We start from the raw sequence: 19,048 nt of genomic DNA on the forward strand, positions 1-19,048 counted from the left end.
GAAAGAAAGAAAGAATCCTGAGAGGTAGGTAGTAGTGTTATCCTTAGATACAAAAACTGAGTAACAGAAGATAAAATGTTTTCTGAATCATTTAGATACAAAGGAGAGCCAGGAACCAAATGCAAGTCTTCTCTAGGTACTTCATTCTCTGAGCCATGCTCCGCCTCCGTAAGTGTTGTTTGCTACAGAACATGTGAACTGGAGGCTGAAGGGTTAAGGACAATGCCCTTTTCCTTTTGCCTTTAATAGCCTGTAGCCTCCAGGGCACTGAAGTATTTGTTCATTCATGCAATATTTACTGAGCACCTAGTATGTGCCAGGCGCTGAATAGACAACAGTGAACAAAGGCTGTCCCAGTTCCTGAACTCACAGAGCTTGCATTCTGGTGGAAGACACAAATAATTTCAGACAATAAGTGCCAGCGGACGATATGGTAGAAAATAAAGGGCAGGTAAATTTAAATAGAGGTCAGAGAAGCCATTTCTGAGAAGGTGACATTAATTGAATGAATGAAGAGCAAGCCCCTAATGAGTTCATTGTTCGATATCAGACTTAACTAGTTTTTATTGGCCATTAGGTTTATGGTTCCGAAAACCCTTGTACCTTATGTTGCAAATGCCCAAAGGGCAAGTGGTAGAGGCAAAGCATAACGAAGAACTCTCTTCAATTCCTTTATATTCCTCTGACCTTGCCTTTTGCTGTCAGGGTCACACCCCCCCATTGCCACGCCCATTCTTCTCCAGCGGACGCTCCTGGCCTGCGCAAGCGCAAGAGAAACTGCCATTCCTAGTGGAGGGCGCGGATCCCACTATAGAACGCATGCGCCCCTGGCCCGTAAGCCCCGCCCCTACCCCTGCGCTGGCTCGCGAGCGCCTGCCGTTTCTCGGGGCGGGGCGGTGGGCGGGGACTGGGCGAGGAGGCGCGCGCCGGTGCGTGCGTGCGCGCGCGCCGCGGGCGGGCCAGTGAAGCCGGCGGCCCTGGCACGTGATCCGGGAGCGGCTTGGTCGCTTAGTGGCTCGGTCTGTCTGTCCGTCCGCGGGTGCCATCATGGCGGACGCGGCCAGTCAGGTGCTCCTGGGCTCCGGCCTCACCATCCTGTCCCAGCCGCTCATGTACGTGAAGGTGCTCATCCAGGTATGAGTCGTCGCCATCCCCTTCCCCGCTTGGCGCCTTGTTCAGTCGCCGCTGCCCTCGGCGCTTGGCGATCGGCTCCAGCCTTCCCGGGCCTTCAGTCCCCTGAGATGCTGCTCCTTCCCTGCTGCCCCTTCCTTCCCCTTAGGGACAGCTTCCACTGCCCGTGGCTCTTATTCCACTGCCCGTGGGCCTTGCCCAGGTCTCGCCCCCCTGCCAAGCGGGGAGGCCCGATCCTTTCCCCGTAGCCAACTGCCGTCCTGCCCTTCCCGTCCTGGTGGCTCCTCTGAACTTTGTTTTTTCTTCCCGGAGGTTGATCCTGGCCAGTTGCCACCACGAGCTTCCCAACCCTCCCCTCCTGCCCCTCTGAAATCAGCATTCACCTCCTCCGCCGTCCCAAACGCAAGACAGAAAATGTGTTAAAGACAAATTTGAAATTCGAAGGGACCAACACTTTATTAGCTCTTTTTTTCTTTAATTTTTATTTGCAGCTGTTACTGCTGCTATTCTGTTCCGAAATTTTAGCACCAGATACCCAGGTAAACACAAGGAGCTCATTCAGAAGTGATAATGAAGTGGTTGCTGATTCAAATTTCGGAAGGATTCACTGAGCTCACTGAGCGCTCACCCAACAGCGGCCCATGTGGCTCATGACCCTGAAAATCACATTTGTCTGAGCTGGAAATAGTTCAGATGAAAGAGTTCAAGCATTTAATGTTAGTTTCTCATCTACTGTGAAATAATCCTTAAATGGTATTTTATATTCACAGGCAAGTAAGCCAGGTTTTAACTGATGATGATACACTATTCGATAGTATTTTCAGTTGCCTTTCTAGAATTCCCTGTGATGGGCATGTCATTCATTTTTTTTAAACCTTTTTTGAGAGTTGACTTAATTATGTTATGCATAGTACCAAGGAAGGAGCAGTTGTTAGAACCTCTGTCCTCTCCTGTCCTACCTTTCTGTCAAAAATATGCAAGATGCTAGGGAGAGCCACATTTCTTATTCTTGAGTTGATGCTTCTCCAAAATGTGTGTTGCTTGGTTGACCCATTGGATTCAGATTCCATATGTAAAACGCTACTATAAAAGAAATTTTAACTAAGAACAAAGACTTTGATTGAAATGTGCTGTGACGTCTAAAACAGAATTGGCACATTTGTAGCTAGATTGTGTCTTGAGGTGACGTTTCACAGTAAATCTGATATGAGCCCATTACTCAGAACTTCTTGAGGAGGCAGGGGTTTTCTAGTGACATTTAGAGCTCTTGCCTCAAAAATTCAAATATCCTTAACCCTGTTGCCAAGTGTCTTAAGGGTTTTGGTGTAATTTCCAAATACTCAGTTTTAAAAATAGTGGTATGGTAACACTTTCAAGAAGCTCAGTCAGAAGTTATTTAATTGAACAGGTTAAGAATCATGGCAATAGAGGGTCAAAACCAAGTCCTATGGCATTCATTCTCTCAAGTTTCCTTTTAGTACTAAAAATGCTGAATATATGGTAAAAATAAATGATAATCATTAACTCTAAAGTGGCCTTCATTAGATTGTTAATGACAATCTGCTTGTTTAACATGGATTTAGCTTATAATTATTTCCCACATGAATTATCCAGCTCTCTCTGCATTTGCCTTTTGAGTGTTTCATCTTCCTAGCCAAATACAAAGTTGATGGTGGCTTAGGGGCACCTGGGTGGCTCAGTTGGTTAAGCAACTGCCTTCGGCTCAGGTCATCATCCTGGAGTCCCGGGATCGAGTCCCACATCAGGCTCCCTGCTCAGCAGGGGGTCTGCTTCTCCCTCTGACCCTCTTCCCTCTCGTGCTCTCTGTCTCTCATTCTCTCTCTCTCAAATAAATAAAATCTTTAAAAAAAAAAAAAAGTTGATGGTGGCTTAGTCTTCTGTTTTGTCCAAATATAAAAAATGCATTTGGGGCGCCAGGCTGGCTCAGGGGGTATAAGCGTCTTTTGATCTCCCAGTCATGAGTTCAAGCCCCACATTGGGCATAGAGATTATTTAAAAAAAAAATTAAAAAACCCACAATGTGTTAGAGGGGCACCTGGGTGGCTCAGTCAGTTGGGCGTCCTAACTCTTGGTTTGGCTCAGTTTGTGATCTCAGGGTCGTGAGATTGAGCCCTGCGTCGGGCTCCATGCTCAGCGCCAAATCTGCTTGAGATTCTCCCTCTGCCCCGCCTCCCACCCCCCACCCCAGCACATACACTCTGTCTCTTTCTCTAAGATAAATCATTTTTTTAGGGACACCTGGGTGGCTCAGGCGGTTGAGTATCTGCCTTCGGGCTCAGGTCATGATCCCGGGGTTCTGGGATCAAGTCCCACATTCGGCTCCTTGCTCAGCGGGGAGCCTGCTTCTCCCTCTGCCTGCTGCTCTCCCTGCTTGTGCTCTGTCTCTCTCTCTCTGTCAAATAAATAAATAAAATCTTTTTTAAAAATCTTTTTAGGGCGCCTGGGTGGCTCAGATGGTTAAGCGTCTGCCTTCGGCTCAGGTCATGATCCCAGGGTCCTGGGATCGAGTCCCGCATCGGGCTCCCTGCTCCTTGGGAGCCTGCTTCTCCCTCTGCCTCTCTCTCTCTCTCTGTCTCTCATGAATAGATAAATAAAATCTTTAAAAAAAAAAAAAAAAAAAAAAAAAATCTTTTTAAAAAAAGTGTTAGATTTTCTTTAAAAAATATTTTTGATACTCCTTAGTATAACTGTAACTTTCCTAACACAAAAGTTGCCTTATTTTATTTTCAGTTTTATATTAGTCTATCTCAGCTACATATTTTACTTTGTAGAATTTGAACCAAAAGAAAGCCTGGAGTTTATTGAAACTAGTCTTATCAGTTGATATAATAAGAAACTGACAAGGGTGATACTTCATCATTGCCTTGGAAAATATACACTGCATTTTCACTGGGCTTAAAAATTGTAACCTTGCAATCAAGACATTTTGGGGAATATTGCTTAGTATTAATATATTCTCTTGTTTTTAAAGGTGGGATATGAGCCTCTTCCTCCAACAATAGGACGAAATATTTTTGGGCGGCAAGTATGTCAGCTTCCTGGTCTCTTTTGTTATGGTAAGTGTTTTTGATTTATTTGGAATTTGGAGGACATTGAGGACGTTGCTAGGTAGGCAGGAGTTTTGGAAAGAAAAGATATAGAAAGCCTGTTGACATGAAATTTCTGTGTAACCATTTCTTACAGCTAGAATTTAAATCTCTGACTTGTGTTCTCAGCTCAGCACATTGCGAGCATCGATGGGAAGCGTGGGTTGTTCACAGGCTTAACTCCAAGACTGTGTTCAGGTGTCCTTGGAACTGTGGTCCATGGTAAAGTTTTACAGGTAAGAAAATCAAGTAATCTTCCCATAGATTTAGATTACCTTTTAAGCACAGTTTGTTCTACTGACCAAGAGCAATTTCAAAGATATATTTATGACCATGTCCTTTCTTCCTCTTGAAAAGATTTACTTCAAATACCCATTCATAATTCTTCCCTGGGATGCAAGGGGAATTTGTATAAAATGAGGTGATAGATTTTGATCTGCAAGCCTTCTTCCTCTGAACCAGTCATTCTGAGCAGAAACACTTGCTCTCCTGTATAGCTCATTTTATTTCTTTGAAGGGGGAAAGAAGCTGATTGAAACACATATTTCTTTCTGGAGTTATTTTCCTCTTATTTCTAACATCACCCCTAGTAAAATGTTTTTGTTACAAACTTATTTTTTATATATTTATTTTTAAAAATATTTTATTTATTTATTTTTAAAGTAAGCTCCACTTCCAGCGTGGGGCTTGAACTCACAACCCTGAGATCACGAGTCACATGCTCTACAGACTGCGCCAGCCAGGCACCCCAGAAACTTATTTTTTGAAAAAAATTAACAAGATGAACATAAAAGTCAGGGTAGTGGTTATTTGTGGGGAGAGAGTAGGGAAAAGGGATCATGCATGGGTCCTAGGGGTAATGGAAATGATTTTCCTTGACCTGGATCATGACTATATGGATATTTGCCTTTTATTTATTTATTCCATTGTACATTTGTATTTTGTGCCCTGCTTCTGCAAATGTGTTATGTTACATAAATTTGGGGGCGGGGGGAACACCTTTTTTTTTTTTTAAGATTTTCTTTCTTTTTTTTTTTTTTTTTTTAAGATTTTATTTCTTTGTTTGACAGAGACACAGCGAGAGAGGGAACACAAGCAGGGGGAGTGGGAGAGGGAGAAGCAGGCCTCCCTCTGAGCAGGGAGCCCTACGTGGGGCTCGATCCCAGGACCCTGGGATCATGACCTGAGCCGAAGGCAGACGCTTAACCACTGAGCCACCCAGGTGCCCCAAAAAACACCTTTTTTTTAACCTTACCAAAGTGCACATCAGTTGCAGGCTAGTGGTTACTTTTGGGAAGTGGGGGAAGAGATGAGAGGTGGAACTTTGGCTATCTATTTCTGTGGCATTTTATTTTAAGAAGGCCAGAGATCCGAAGCAAAAGGGCATATGTTAACAAGTTTAACCTTGGTGATGGATATGTAGGTGAATTATTAATTTTTCTTATGTTTGCAGTGTTTCATAAAATGTTAAAACATCAAGGTTACGTTTCTTTCTTTCTCACTGATCCTTTTGTTTTGCCAGCTTCTTTTCATCTCAAATGCCGAAGCTAATGATTCTGATAGTACTGGTTTCTCAGTTGTACCAATTACCATTTAGGTCAAACAGAATGGCCCTTTATTGTATTTATAAAAGTGCTATGAATACAAATTCTGTACTATTTAGAATAATCCATGGGAAGGTATTTGGCATGAGTGTAGTGGAGAATATAAAACTAAGGGATTTCTAGTTCATTATTTTGTCTCCTACTGGCACCAAGGTATGTTATCCTCTGTGCTCTTAACGCTCAAAAAATGTCACAGTGTATGCTAACCAAATCTATATAATATTATCAACCTATATAATACATCAGGTGTGTTAAATTCCAAATGGTTACTAACTGCTTATTTAAATAGTACTTGGCACAATCCTTCATTTATTTTTATAGGCTTTAACATTAACCCAGTTATAGGGGCCCCTGGGTGGCTCAGTCGTTAGGCATCTGCCTTCGGCTCAGGTCATGATCCCAGGGTCCTGGGATCGAGCCCCGCATCGGGCTCCCTGCTCTGCGGGAAGCCTGCTTCTCCCTCTCTCACTCCCCCTGCTTGTGTTCCCTCTCTTGCTGTCTCTCTCTCTCTGTCAAATAAATAAATAAAATCTTTATTGAAAAAACACACAAAAAAAACATTAACCCAGTTCTTATGTGTTATCATCTGATGAGCATGTCTTGATTTTGTTAAACAGTTTCATGATCTAATTGGCTTAGATTTTTATTTTAAGTTTTTATTTGATTCCAGTTAGTTAACATACAGTGTAATTATTTTCAGGTGTACAATATAGTGATTCGACACTTCCATACATCACCTGGTGCTCATCAGGACAGGTGCCCTTCCTTAATCCCCGTCACCTATTTCACCCATCCCTCCACCCACCTCCTCTCTGGGAACCATCAGTTTGTGCTCTCTAGTTAAGGGTCTGTTTCTTGGTTTGCCTCCCTCTCCTTTTTTTCCCTGTGATCGTTTGTTTTGTTTCTTAAATTCCACATATGAGTGCTAATTGGCTTAGATTTTAAATTCTCTTCAGCCTTCCTTGATTTTTGAGTTGGAGAGGTTCTTCGGTAGGTTCCTCACGTGGAAGCTGTTTCACCCTTCAGTCATTTTGTTATTCTTTACACTCATTCTTTTTTTCTTGTTTTTTTAAGTAAGCTCTATGCCCAGTGTGGGGCTTGAACTCGCAAGCCCCATGACACTGGGGTCAAGAGTTACATGCTGTACCCACTTTACACTTACTCCTCTTGTTATGCCTGTGGGCCAAATGTGGACATGCAGGTGGCCCATGGGTCAGAGTAAGGGAGTCTTAATGGGCCCATGTTTTTGGTGGATTGATGACTGGTCTTTCGTCCCCAGCCACCCCCTCCCCTGGGCTCAGTGAAAGTGTTGCCCTTACTGAAGTGAGCTTTACATATGGAAAGACAGCTGTCACCTAGTCATCCGGCTTTGTGTGTAGACTTAGAGCAAAAGTGAAAGTACTGCTAGAGAACAAGCTTCTTTACATACAGGAAAATTGTATTTATAAAGGTGCTATGATATCTGTATTCATTACAAGGTGATCTTCTGGTTATCATACAGGAAAAGTAAGATAAAGTCGAGTTAAGCAGGTACCCTGAATGTGTGTTTCACATGTAGCATGACAGGCGATTGGTATTACATTTAGTATCAAAAGCAGCTTTATGCATCAGGAAGAAAGACCAGTTCAGGGTTGTTGAAATTGTTAGCCTTTTATAAGAAAGAGTTCTGTATATCTGAACAAGAATGAAATTGAATTCTGTTCAGAATAATGTAGAAAGGACAGGTAGAAAATTTTATTAACGGGGTAAAAAAAGCAAAGTCTAGAAATGAGCAAGAATTTTTAAATACGCCTGAAATTGAAACTATTAGAATTACTATAACTAAAGACCTGGAATTTGACCCAAAAACATCATTTTGCTTAGTCTTGAAATTTGTTCTCTTTCTTCTGATTTTCTTTTAAATCTTTTTACAAAAGAAAGTGTTGTCTATTTTTTTAATCTGTTATGTCTAGCGGCTCTGTTGTCTGATTCTTTTATTTCACCTAGCCCGTCTTCTATTTCTGAAATATCCCACAAATAATATTTCCTCTTCCAATATAGTCTGAACTCTGGCAGTATTTAGTATTTTAGAGGAGAACAAAATCTCTCTTGCTTGTTTTAGAAACAGATACAAACGGAAAAGTGAGACGATTTTAGCTATTCAGACTTGGCGCCAATTCTCTGTTCTTTTGTGCAGTGAAGAAAAGAGCCTTGCCCTAATTTGGTATTGGTACTACTTTTTTTTTTTTTTTTAAAGTGAGGTAAAATCAGTACATTTTAAGTTTCAGGTGTACATTATAATTTGATACCTGTATTCATTACAAGGTGATTTTCTGGTTATCATCCATCACCGTACATTTGACTCCCTTTCCCCACTTCACCCATCTTCCATCCCCTTCCCTTCTGTTAACCTATTCTTCCTGTCTGTGAGTTTGGTTGGTTGGTTTGTTTAGAGTCCACATGTAAGTGAAATCACAGCTTTTGTCTTTCTCTTTCTGACTTATTTCACTTAACTTGATACCCTCAAGGTCCACCCATGTTGTCACAAATGGCAAGATTTTTTTTTTTTTTTTAACGGCTGAGCAATATTCCTTTGTGCATATATACCATAATTTCCTTATCCATTCATCCATCGATGGCCATTTAGGTTGTTTCTGTATCTTAGCTATTGTGAATAATGCTGCTATAAATATCAGGGTGCATATATTTTATCAAATCAGTGTTCATATTCTTCAGATGTGGAATAGCTGGATTTTATGGTAGTTCTTTTAATTCTTTTTGTTTTTTTGTTTTATTAAGTTATCTCTATGCGTGGGGCGCCTGGGTGGCTCAGTTGGTTAAGTGTCTGCCTTTGGCTCAGGTCATGATCCTGGGGTCCTGGGATCAAGCCCCGTGTCAGACTCCTTGCTCAGTGGGGAGCCTCCTTCTCCCTCTCCTACTCCCTCTGCCTGCTGCTTCCCTTGCTTGTGCTCTCTCTCTCTCTCTCTGTCAAATAAATAAATAAAATCTTTAAAAAAAAAAAATCTCTGTGTACAACATGGGGCTTAAACTCACAACCCTGAGATCAAGAGTCCCATGCTCTACCAACTGAGCCAGCCGGGCGCTCCTATGAAAGTTCTCTTAACTTTTTTAGGAAACCTCCACACTGTTTTCCACAGTAGCTGTACTAGCTTACATTTCCAACAACAGTATTGGTTCATTTTTCTGCACATCCTCTCTAACACTTGTTATTTCTTGTCTTTTTGGTGATAACCAATCTAACTGATGTGAGGTGATACCTTGTTGTGGTTTTGGTTTGCATTTCCCGATGATGAGTGGCGTTGAACATCTTTTCATTTGCCTGGTGGCCATCTGTATATCTTCTGTGGAAAAATGGGTATTCAGATTCTCTGCCCATTTTTTAATCGGGTTGTATGGCATCGGTCCTGCTTTTTCTTTTTTTTTTTTTAAGATTTTATTTATTTATTTGACAGAGAGAGACACAGCGAGAGAGGGAACACAAGCAGGGGGAGTGGGAGAGGGAGAAGCAGGCTTCCCGCGGAGCAGGGAGCCCGATGCGGGGCTCGATCCCAGGACCCTGGGATCATGACCTGAGCCAAAGGCAGACGCTTAACCACTGAGCCACCCAGGCGCCCGGTTCTGCTTTTTCATGAAAAAGCCATGAGGCTTTTTCCATAGCTTTTGTGCTAGGTTATGTTTTTACCAGCTTATTTCTGCTGAATGTGTGTGTGTAGTAAATAATGCCCTTGGATATTTAGTTTTGGTTTGCTTTCCTATTCTTTTTAGATAAGAGTTTCCATGAGCATTTGCTTATTCCTCCAGCTGGCCAATATGTTAAACTTAGCAATAAGATCATCATAGAGACACTTCTTTCCAACTGATTAATTAGAAATAGAAATTACTGGAGATATGCAGCCAAAAAAAACCCAACTTTTCATTTTATGTCCTCTCTCAGTGACACTATGACAGCCCTAATCATCCTTTCTTTTCTTTTTTCTTCTTTGTAGCATTACCAGGAATGCGACAAGGTTGAGGTATGTTGGAGCTGATTTGTATGCGTGGGCCCATTTCCCTTGCAAGTTGTTATTGCTCTTTGGTTGTCTTTCGGAGAAGGGACCAGCAGTCAGTTCCCCTTTCATCTCAGTGAGTGTTGGCATACAGGGTGGCCACCAGTTTGAATAGTTCTATTTAAAACCATCAAGATAGGGGCGCCTGCCTGGCTCAGTCAGTGGAGGGTACAACTCTTGATCTTGGGGTTATAGGTTCGAGACCCATGTTACATGTAGAGATTACTTTAAAAAAATAAAGCCTTTAAAAAAATAACAATAGTATCAAATAAAAAATAAAACCATCAAGATACCTGTCTTCTTTCATTTTGATTTCCAGGATTTAGGCCCCGGAAATGTACAGAAAGAAGTCACACCTTCCTTTGACCAAGTTATCAAGGAGGTAAGAGACTGGTTATGTCCTATGCTGTTTCCCTAAATCACAGTGTATGCAATGTGGCAGTTTGTGGAATCAGGATCATCAGGCCTGTGTGTTCAGTGTTTATTCTGAATGAAATTAGACCTTCAATTTAATTTGGGCTTTTCTACATGTATACCATAAAAAAAGAGAAAAAAGCATTGCTTGCTATTTGGATTAGATGTATTTCAAGGAAACTAATTTTGTCCACTCATTTCATCTTTAAAATTGAACAGGTTTCTACTGAGTCTTCTAACAGAGGTGTAAACCTCTGACACAGGGGTGTTGAAGTAGTGGCCAGGCCCTTCGTGTGTTGGATATTTTCTATCTGGAGATGCTTTTACAACATTATTTTGACTTGGGATTGTTCCTCATACCCATTTCCCATTCCCTTCTTCTGCCATTGCAGCTTGTTTCGTGCCTGACCTAATATTTATGGCTTTCAAAACTACTCTCTTATTTCTTAGTCTTTACATTGTTTAACCGTCTTTAGTGAGATCACAGTCTTCAGTAAATGCTGCCTTCTAAAATATATATCCCAAAAGAAGCAGGTCTAGATGTCAGATGAATCAACTTTGTTTTCTGTAAATTTTCTACTTTATTTTAAAAGTAGAGGTACACGTATTAGTATTTTTTTTTTTTTTTTTAGTAGTTTTTGTGTTTTCTTAACTTGAGTTAACTCATCCTGTCCCACAGGCTCTTCTCACGACTATCATTGGCTTAGGGGCAAGGGATGTCTTAACTAGATGACTGAAGATAATGTTTAAATGCATAAATGAATAACAGACCTGCTCTATTCACTACCTACCTCCCCAGTGTTGTAATTTAATTTTCTCTGCTACTTCTTTACAGAGTCCTGGGCAAGAAAGGTAAACTAGGATAAATAGCAGCTCTAAGATACTGCACAGTCACAGGGTTGTGGTGGAAAAACTGATCAGAGCTGTTACGTAGGCACAGATTAAACAGAGCCTGACATTTGAATAACATAGATCTCAGAGATCTCTGAAATCGCCCACAGGGAGAACGCAGCTTAAAAATCTGAATACCAGGCCTCATAGTTTTATTCCCCGCTTGGTTACTGTTTGCTAGTGACCCTCTTCGTCTTTGGTTTTGTTTTTTTTCAATCTGTAAAATTGAGAAGATAAGAGAAATCTGCTTTGCATATCAATTTTGAGAAGTAACCGTAACAGAACATTGAAATCCGTGAGGGAAAGATATGCGAGGACTGACAGTATATTATATTGTATCACATTCGGGGCAGGAGTGCCGTGTCACCCACGTTATTTCTCACAGGAATCTGAGTGTCATTTATTTAGATTTCAGACGTGTGTGTTGATTGTTTCTAGACAACTCGAGAGATGATGGCCCGTTCTGCTGCTACCCTCATCACACATCCCTTCCACGGTAGGTTTACAGCTGGTAACTGAAATCTGATTTGTGACCTTACTTTCATAGCATGATCTCTCCTGACTGCTTAGATAGGTTGATATGGGAGTTCACTAAAGTGCCTTGCGTGCGTTGTTTTTTGTTTGCCTGCTTGTTTTGGCATTTATCCAGTTTATCCAGAGAGCAAAGTGTCTTTAGATGGAAAAACTTCTTTTCTTTTTCAGGGCTATCAAAATTTATCTCGACGTAGTTTTAAAAATCTTTTCTCTATGTTCTGCAGTGATCACTCTGAGATCTATGGTACAGTTCATTGGCAGAGAATCCAAGTACTGGTAAGTGTTTTTGTTTTCCAGTACTCAGAGAGATCTGTTGAAGTGCTTTACGTTTTTATGGTGCCTTAGAGTTTACAGAACAAATTGATAGATCATTTGTTCTGCACAAAAATGAATAAAAACTGGTAAAATAGAAGAAAATGGCCCAGGCAGGTTTAGGAACCTACCCAGGATCTCAGAGTAAGTTGCAGGGCCACTGAAGCCAAAACTCAGCCTGACTCCATGTGACTGCACCCTTAGGTCGTGATATCTCCACTCCTGTCTCCAAATGCAGCTGTCTTTGCAGAGGGAGGGTGGCAGAAAAGGGAGTGGGACATAAATTCCCTTGTCAAAAGTGATAATTGAACATTTTCTTTAATAGCTCCAAAATAATCTTCATGTACTTTTGCCTTTCCATCTTCTCTACCTAGTGGACTTTATGACTCCATAGTAACCATCTATCGTGAAGAGGGCATCCTAGGATTTTTTGCGTAAGTAAATTGTTGACTTACGTGTGCAATTATTTGTGGGAGTAGAAAGCTTTAATGAAAATCAGGACACGACTCTTTGTTTAGTCCTTGGAGAAGATGTACTCTCTGGGTTTACTTCATGGGAAGCTCTGTTAAAGCCCCTCTGACTTCGAGAATTCTCTTGTCAAGATCCCAAACTTTTGCTTCTAGACATCTAAAACATTGGATATTAGGGTTTTGTTTTTTGTTTGGGGATTTTTTTGTTTTGTTTTCAGTTCTGTTAAAATTTTGTTAAATTCATTCCAAATTTCTACCTTAATAGTAAGTTCCTAATGATATACAGTTGATAAACTGGGGAAACTTAATTTTTGAAAAATGGGAAAATTATCTTCTTTATCCTGAGAGTAATACATTTTTGCAAGGCTGTATTCATTCCCTTGGGTTTCCTTTGGAAGAACTTAGACTATCACTCTCGTTCTTCTGTTAACAGCAGAAACTAGAAATGGTCCTCTTTCATTTTCAGAGTGTTTCCATTAACTGTTTTTATTTGAGTGTCATAGCCTCAAATAAAAGGGGGCCCCTGGCTCACTCAGTTGGTAGACAATGTAGCTCTTGATCTCAGGGTCTTGAGTTCAAGCCCCATGTTGGGCATGGAGCCTACTTTAAAAAAAAAAGAATAAAAATAAATAAGTAAATCATCTAGGAGATAGGATAGCTATTATATTCTTATTTTAGAGAATAGAAAAAGTTGGTGCTCTGGGGAGTTCATTTGCTGCCGTCACACAGCTGATAAGTGATGGAAGTGGCATTTGAACCCCGGTCTTCAGTCTCTGGGGTGAGATTCATCCCACTGCCTCACCTAGGCCACCTAGGCCCTGGTGTTTCTTGATGTCCCTCACCTATCTCTGTTTGGGCCATTCTCATTTTGTAATTTTGTGGTCATTTTCGGCCCTGTCAAATTTGAGTATCAAGTAGCTTAGCCAAAACCATATTTAATTCTCTTTTCCAAAACAGGCACATTTTTGTCCCCCCCGCTCATAGTTCTTAATAGTAAGGTGAGCGAGCCATTGGGTGTAGCTTTGAGGGGGTATAGCTGGCCTGCATTTGAAAAATGGGAATGAAAGTCATTAGAGATTAACCTCAAGTACAGTTATGTTAACTGGAATGAACTAGTTAGTGCTAGATTCTGGCATTCAGTGTCTTTTCAGTTCTCTCAAAGACTTTGAAATCTCTCGTTGAGAAGTGTTTGTATTGAGTGGATTATCTTTTTACTGATCACAATTCTTGGTTCTTATTTTTGTTGTTTCTTCATGTAGGGGTCTTATTCCTCGCCTCCTAGGTGACATCATTTCTTTGTGGCTCTGTAACTCACTGGCCTACCTCGTCAATACCTATGCCCTGGACAGTGGGGTAGGTGTGATCTTGATAAGATGTGCTGGTGCTGACTGTATTGTATTCACTGGGCAGCTTGGTTCGCTTTATTTTTTTATTTTTTATTTTTTTAAGGATTTAATTTATTTATTTGACAGGGAGAGACACAGTGAGAGAGGAAACACAAGCAGGGGGAGTGGGAGAGGGAGAAGCAGGCTTCCCGCTGAGCAAGGAGCCTGAAGCGGGACTCGATCCCAGGACCCTGGGATCACGACCCGAGCCGAAGGCACCAAACGACTGAGCCACCCAGGCGCCCCAGCTTGGTTAGCTTTAAAGTAAGGTGGTGGGGCACTTGGCTGGCTCAGACAGTAGAGCATGTGACTCTTAATCTCAGGGTCGCAAGTTCAAACCCCAGGTTTGGCATGGAACCTACTTAAAAAAAAAGATAAGGCGGCACTTTGCCAGACTCATCGTTATATGGCTAAACATTGTCAGTCAGGTTTTCAAAAGCTAATGGGATGACCTAGACTATTTACCATAGAAAGAGGGACCTAAAAAGTCCCTAGGGTATAGCTAAGGAAGCCTAAGAAATCTAGCCCTGTCTCTGTGCTGCGAAGAGATCACCTCTGTACTGATCTGTGATTTTTGAGGAACTGCGAAGCAGGACAGTTTTATAGTGTATCAAGGGTATTTCATCTAATCTGAAATGTTAAAGGACTCCTGGTTTGGGCTTTTTAGAAACCTCAGCCTGGGAGGTTTTGAGAATCAGCCTTTCCTGGACAGCTGCGGGCCTCTCTGTACAGAGGCAGCCCCATAGCATGGTGGGAAATAGAACACACGGGGGGAGGACTAAACCCACACACACAGTGCGCTTCTAGAGTACGGAGACTGGTCTCTGCAGCATCTGGGACACAGCTGGGCGCATGTAGAGATAGTGACTTGTCCCTCAGATACACCACAAATGTCGTTTCCGGGGATTGGATTTCTAGGACATGGCAAAAGATTACCAGTCTCACTGCCTTTTTTTTTTGCTCCTCAGCCATCGTCGTCTCATGCGAGTTTTCTCTGCATGTTGAACGAAGTTGATCGTTTTGTCCGTTGCCTTTTTATGCTCATAATCAGTATTTTATGTTTTCATCTTGAAACTAATTTTCCGGCTGTCAGAGACACTAAAAATTTAGAACAGATTGATATGGTTGGGGACAATTCGCTCTTAACATCATCTTCATTTCCTTACTCGTTCTAATACAGGCTTTCTTCGTGTTTTAGGTTTCCACCATGAGTGAAATGAAGAGTTATTCCCAAGCTGTCACAGGAGTGAGTTTTTTTAAATCCTCTTAACCTAGGGATAGTTGTGTTTTGTTTTGTTTTCTTTTAAATTTCACCTGGGTCATGTGTTATCGCTGCTTTAAGACAACGAGATGTCTCAAAGGAGAGTCTCTTAAGTTCGTTAATGTTTGTCAGAGGTGAGAATAACCCAGAGTCCTGCGTCACAGGACTGGCACTAACAAGCCCACATGGTTTGGTCTGTTTGGCTTGCTGGGGGGTGGGCATTTCTCACCACAGCCTGGCCTCCAAGTCTCAGGCCTGCTTCCCACTGCACCCTGCTGATCCTGCCCGGGAGAGCTTCACCCTCTTGAGTCGAGTGAAGTCTTCCAGTAGTTGACTTCTGAAGTCGCTTCCATCATCTTTGGAAGGACACTCACATTTTCTTACTGTCTCCAGGGGTGTTTCAAAATGCTTCATTGTATTTAATTGTGTTTACTTTTTCTGTTAAATAATGTGCTTCAGTTTACTCGAAAGAGGACTCAATCACAATAAGAGAAGCCTTCTGGCCTTTTGTTAAATTGTTGGATGTAGTGGGATGTTAGGAGGAAGCGTCTCCTCCTATTCAGGCTCAAAAATGTGTGATTTCGTCTTTCCCGGGATGCTGAGAAAGCAAAACCAGTGTTGGAGTATTGGCCGCAGTGACTCTAGGACTTGAAGGGAGAGGAAAGAAGAGACTAAAGATGCGGAATGACCTAATAACTTAGCTGTCTCTTACCACTTTACAGTTTTTTGCCAGTATGTTGACCTATCCCTTTGTGCTTGTCTCTAATCTTATGGCTGTCAACAACTGTGGGTAAGTGCCTTGCATTTCTTATCCTGGTGGTTGGCTGCCTGAACACCTGACAGGCAGAGCAGTCCAGGGAGAGATTTGGGGAAGAAAAGTACAGTTGATGCCTGAATTTTTTCTCTGTCTGCACCATGCACAAGCAATGACATCAATTTATATTATAAGCAGCCCCCTCATGTCCTCTTTTAGAATAGAGAAGGGCATAAAAATATTTCTCAAGTACTTACAGATAATGTACACTTGCCTGTAGTTTAGGCGGGATTGTGATCAAATTACTCTATTTCCACATCCTTCCTTTATCTTAAACCTTTATCCTCCCCCTTATGAAAGTTACAAAGGGTATGTCAGGGATTGAATGGTAGTCTGTACCTGTTTTTCCTAGGGGCCGCATGGAGAAAGTAAGTTTTAAAGAAAGAAAAGTAGGGAATTTGGTCCCTAGAAAGGTTCTTTTTTTCTTTTTTTTCATGGGAAGTTTCTTAACCTTTCACTGATTCGGTTGGGAGGGTGGGTGGTGGTATGGTGGTAGGCACCACTCATTTCCAGCTTCTGGATGCCCAGAGCCTGCACCACATTGGGCAGAAATTTTGCCTACTGCTTTAATTCAGGACTGTTCCAATACAGTCCCTGACACAGTGTGCCATGAGACCTGTCATGGTTTTCAAACAAGAGGTCAAGCAGAGAGCCGTGTGGAGTTTTGAACATAGTTGTCATATTTCATATCATGTCGCCTTCTGTTTGTTTTGTGATTGGTAGGGCGGTGGCCACATTTTAGCCCAGGGCATACTTGAAGGATGAGTTGAATGTATTACTGTTCCTTACAAATGTTTAGGGAGGAAGTGATTATGGGTTATACGTGAGTAAAGCATGTGATCGCCACAGTTTAGATGCATTGTCCTATTTAGGTTCTTTTGAACACCACTTAGTTTTTAGTTTTTATTTATTTTTATTTTTATTTTTTTATTTTTTTAAGATTTTATTTATTTGACAGAGAGAGACACAGTGAGAGAGGGAACACAAGCAGGGGCAGTGGGAGAGGGAGAAGCAGGTTCCCCACTGAGCAGGGAGCCCGATGTGGGGCTCGATCCCAGGACCCTGGGATCATGACCTGAGCCGAAGGCAGATGCTTAACAACTGAGCCACCCAGGCGCCCCAAGTTTTTAGTTTTTAAAGATTTTATTTTTTTATTTATTTGACAGAGAGAGCACAAGCAGGGGGAGCAGCAGAGGGAGAAGGAGAAGCAGGCTCCCCGATGAGCAGGGAGCCCAGTGCAGGGATTGATCCCAGGACCTTGGGATCATGACCTGAGCAGGAGGCAGACGTCTAACCGACTGAGCCACCCTGGGCGCCCCCCCCCCAACTTAGTTTTTAAATCCCCTTTCTCTGCACTTTAATCATATAATTGCTATATTCTGGAATTATATTCATCCTCAAAAACCCGGATGTTTTTGAAAATTCATAACTGGTTGAAGTTTCTGTTTACTTGTTTCAGGGCCTAAATATGAGGGGCACCTGGCTGGTTCAGTCAGGGAGCGTGCAACTCTTGATCTCAGGGTTGTGAGTTCGAGCCCCACATTGGGTATAGAGGTTACCTAAAAATAAAAATTCTCGGGGCGCCTGGGTGGCTCAGTCGTTAAGCATCTGCCTTCAGCTCAGGTCATGGTCCCAGGGTCCTGGGATCAAGCCCCACATTGGGTTCCCTGCTCAATGGGAAGCCTGCTTCTCCCTCTCCCACTCCCCCTGCTTGTGTTGCCTCTCTTGCTGTGTCTCTCTCTGTCAAAAAAATAAAATCTTTAAAAAAAATAAAAATTAAAAAAAAAAAAAAAGACCTAAATATGAGGGAGGGAAATCCTTTTTGGATGCTTTTTCTTTTCCCTGCTCCAGTATAATTTGTTCCATTAAAACTAAAATTGCCTCTTGGGGAACTTTCTAGGCAGGAGAATATTTTGGCAAAGATTTATCGGACGCTTGAGAGAATGCTTTGGAAATGTTAATTTGAATAGCTCTTTTTTTCTTCCCCCCCTGTTTTCAGGCTTGCTGGTGGATGCCCTCCTTACTCCCCAGTATATACTTCTTGGATAGATTGCTGGTGCATGCTACAAAAAGAGGTACTTCTGTCTCATTCTCTCTCTCTCTCTCTCCATTCTTCCCTCCCTCCTCACCCCTCCTCTCTCTCATACTTTGTTTTGTTTTTGTTTGTCTTCTTAAATAATGTCTCTGGAATCCCGGGTTAATTTTTGTAGGTTACCCTTTAGTTACCAATTAATGTACCCTTTACACTGTTCTGTATGTCACTCCAGCATAGCAGTAAGATGTGCTGCTCAGAAGTATCAGGAGGGGTAATGAGTTAAGAATCCCTAGATGTGACCTAGAAGCCATTTGAGCGATCACATTCAAATTATAAATAGGGTCTGGGTAGACAGTTATCCTGGTTTTTAAAACGATGACCTCAATTTCAGATTATTTTTTTCTAACGTCACCTCTCTTTGTAACTTCTCAGGATCTCTTTATATATTCAGGTGTTTTTTTCCAGTATAGTAGAGAGGAAACTGAGAAACAAGAGGTTGTTTATGACATTATTTGTCACAGTGATGTTGATGGAGCTGGTCTCTTACTTTTAGAGTCTTTTTAGAGAATGATTTTATCCAGACTCCCAATTTCTTCTTTGTTACTGCTGTGAAGTGTGTTAACTACAACCAAAAATTCTCAGCCAGTCTAGGCAAAGCTTTATTAGGAACCAAAATAATGGGTGGCTGTGTGCGAAATTTAACACAGGATCACTTTAAGTGGCCATCAGTTTAAAGCTGTTTTTAAGTGGCAAGCACTTTTTCAAGGATTGTAGAAGATAGTGTATGAGGAACCTCTTTGTTGCACTAAACGGTAGCACTAGTAATGCGTGTGAGAAAGGCCTCTGTTCACAGAGCTCGGGCTCCCCCCAGCCTGAACTCCAAATGAAAAGGCCTAAGCACTACCGTAGTTGCCTTTGCCCAGCATGCAGGCCAGGCAAGCCCCTCTGTGGAGCCAAGCCCCTCTGTGGAGCCAAGCCCCTCTGTGGAGCCAAGCCGCAACACCTGGATCATTTCCATGCAGACCTAACAGTGAACATTCTGGG

The 19,048-nt window shown here is 41.9% G+C and overlaps 1 protein-coding gene across 4 annotated transcripts in view; it reads left to right on the top strand.

Moving 5' to 3' along the window:
- The first annotated feature begins 978 nt into the window (after positions 1-978).
- The window catches only part of MTCH2 (mitochondrial carrier 2), a 42,637-nt gene continuing 24,567 nt past the window's right edge, over positions 979-19,048 (top strand). For 2 of the 4 annotated variants that reach the window (XM_021685433.1, XM_021685434.1), the window contains exons 1-12: positions 979-1,134; positions 4,124-4,208; positions 4,368-4,474; positions 9,829-9,855; positions 10,208-10,270; positions 11,632-11,689; positions 11,952-12,003; positions 12,414-12,473; positions 13,769-13,862; positions 15,093-15,140; positions 15,878-15,945; positions 17,969-18,044. In XM_021685433.1, the coding sequence (XP_021541108.1) occupies positions 1,048-1,134; positions 4,124-4,208; positions 4,368-4,474; positions 9,829-9,855; positions 10,208-10,270; positions 11,632-11,689; positions 11,952-12,003; positions 12,414-12,473; positions 13,769-13,862; positions 15,093-15,140; positions 15,878-15,945; positions 17,969-18,044 (825 nt within the window). In that variant the 5' untranslated portion in view covers positions 979-1,047. The remainder of the gene's footprint in view (positions 1,135-4,123; positions 4,209-4,367; positions 4,475-9,828; positions 9,856-10,207; positions 10,271-11,631; positions 11,690-11,951; positions 12,004-12,413; positions 12,474-13,768; positions 13,863-15,092; positions 15,141-15,877; positions 15,946-17,968; positions 18,045-19,048) is intronic. The other 2 variants (XM_044919873.1, XM_021685435.1) reach the window with 2 other exon arrangements.

Source organism: Neomonachus schauinslandi, chromosome 11 (assembly GCF_002201575.2).
Source record: "Neomonachus schauinslandi chromosome 11, ASM220157v2, whole genome shotgun sequence".
NCBI lineage: Eukaryota > Metazoa > Chordata > Mammalia > Carnivora > Phocidae > Neomonachus > Neomonachus schauinslandi.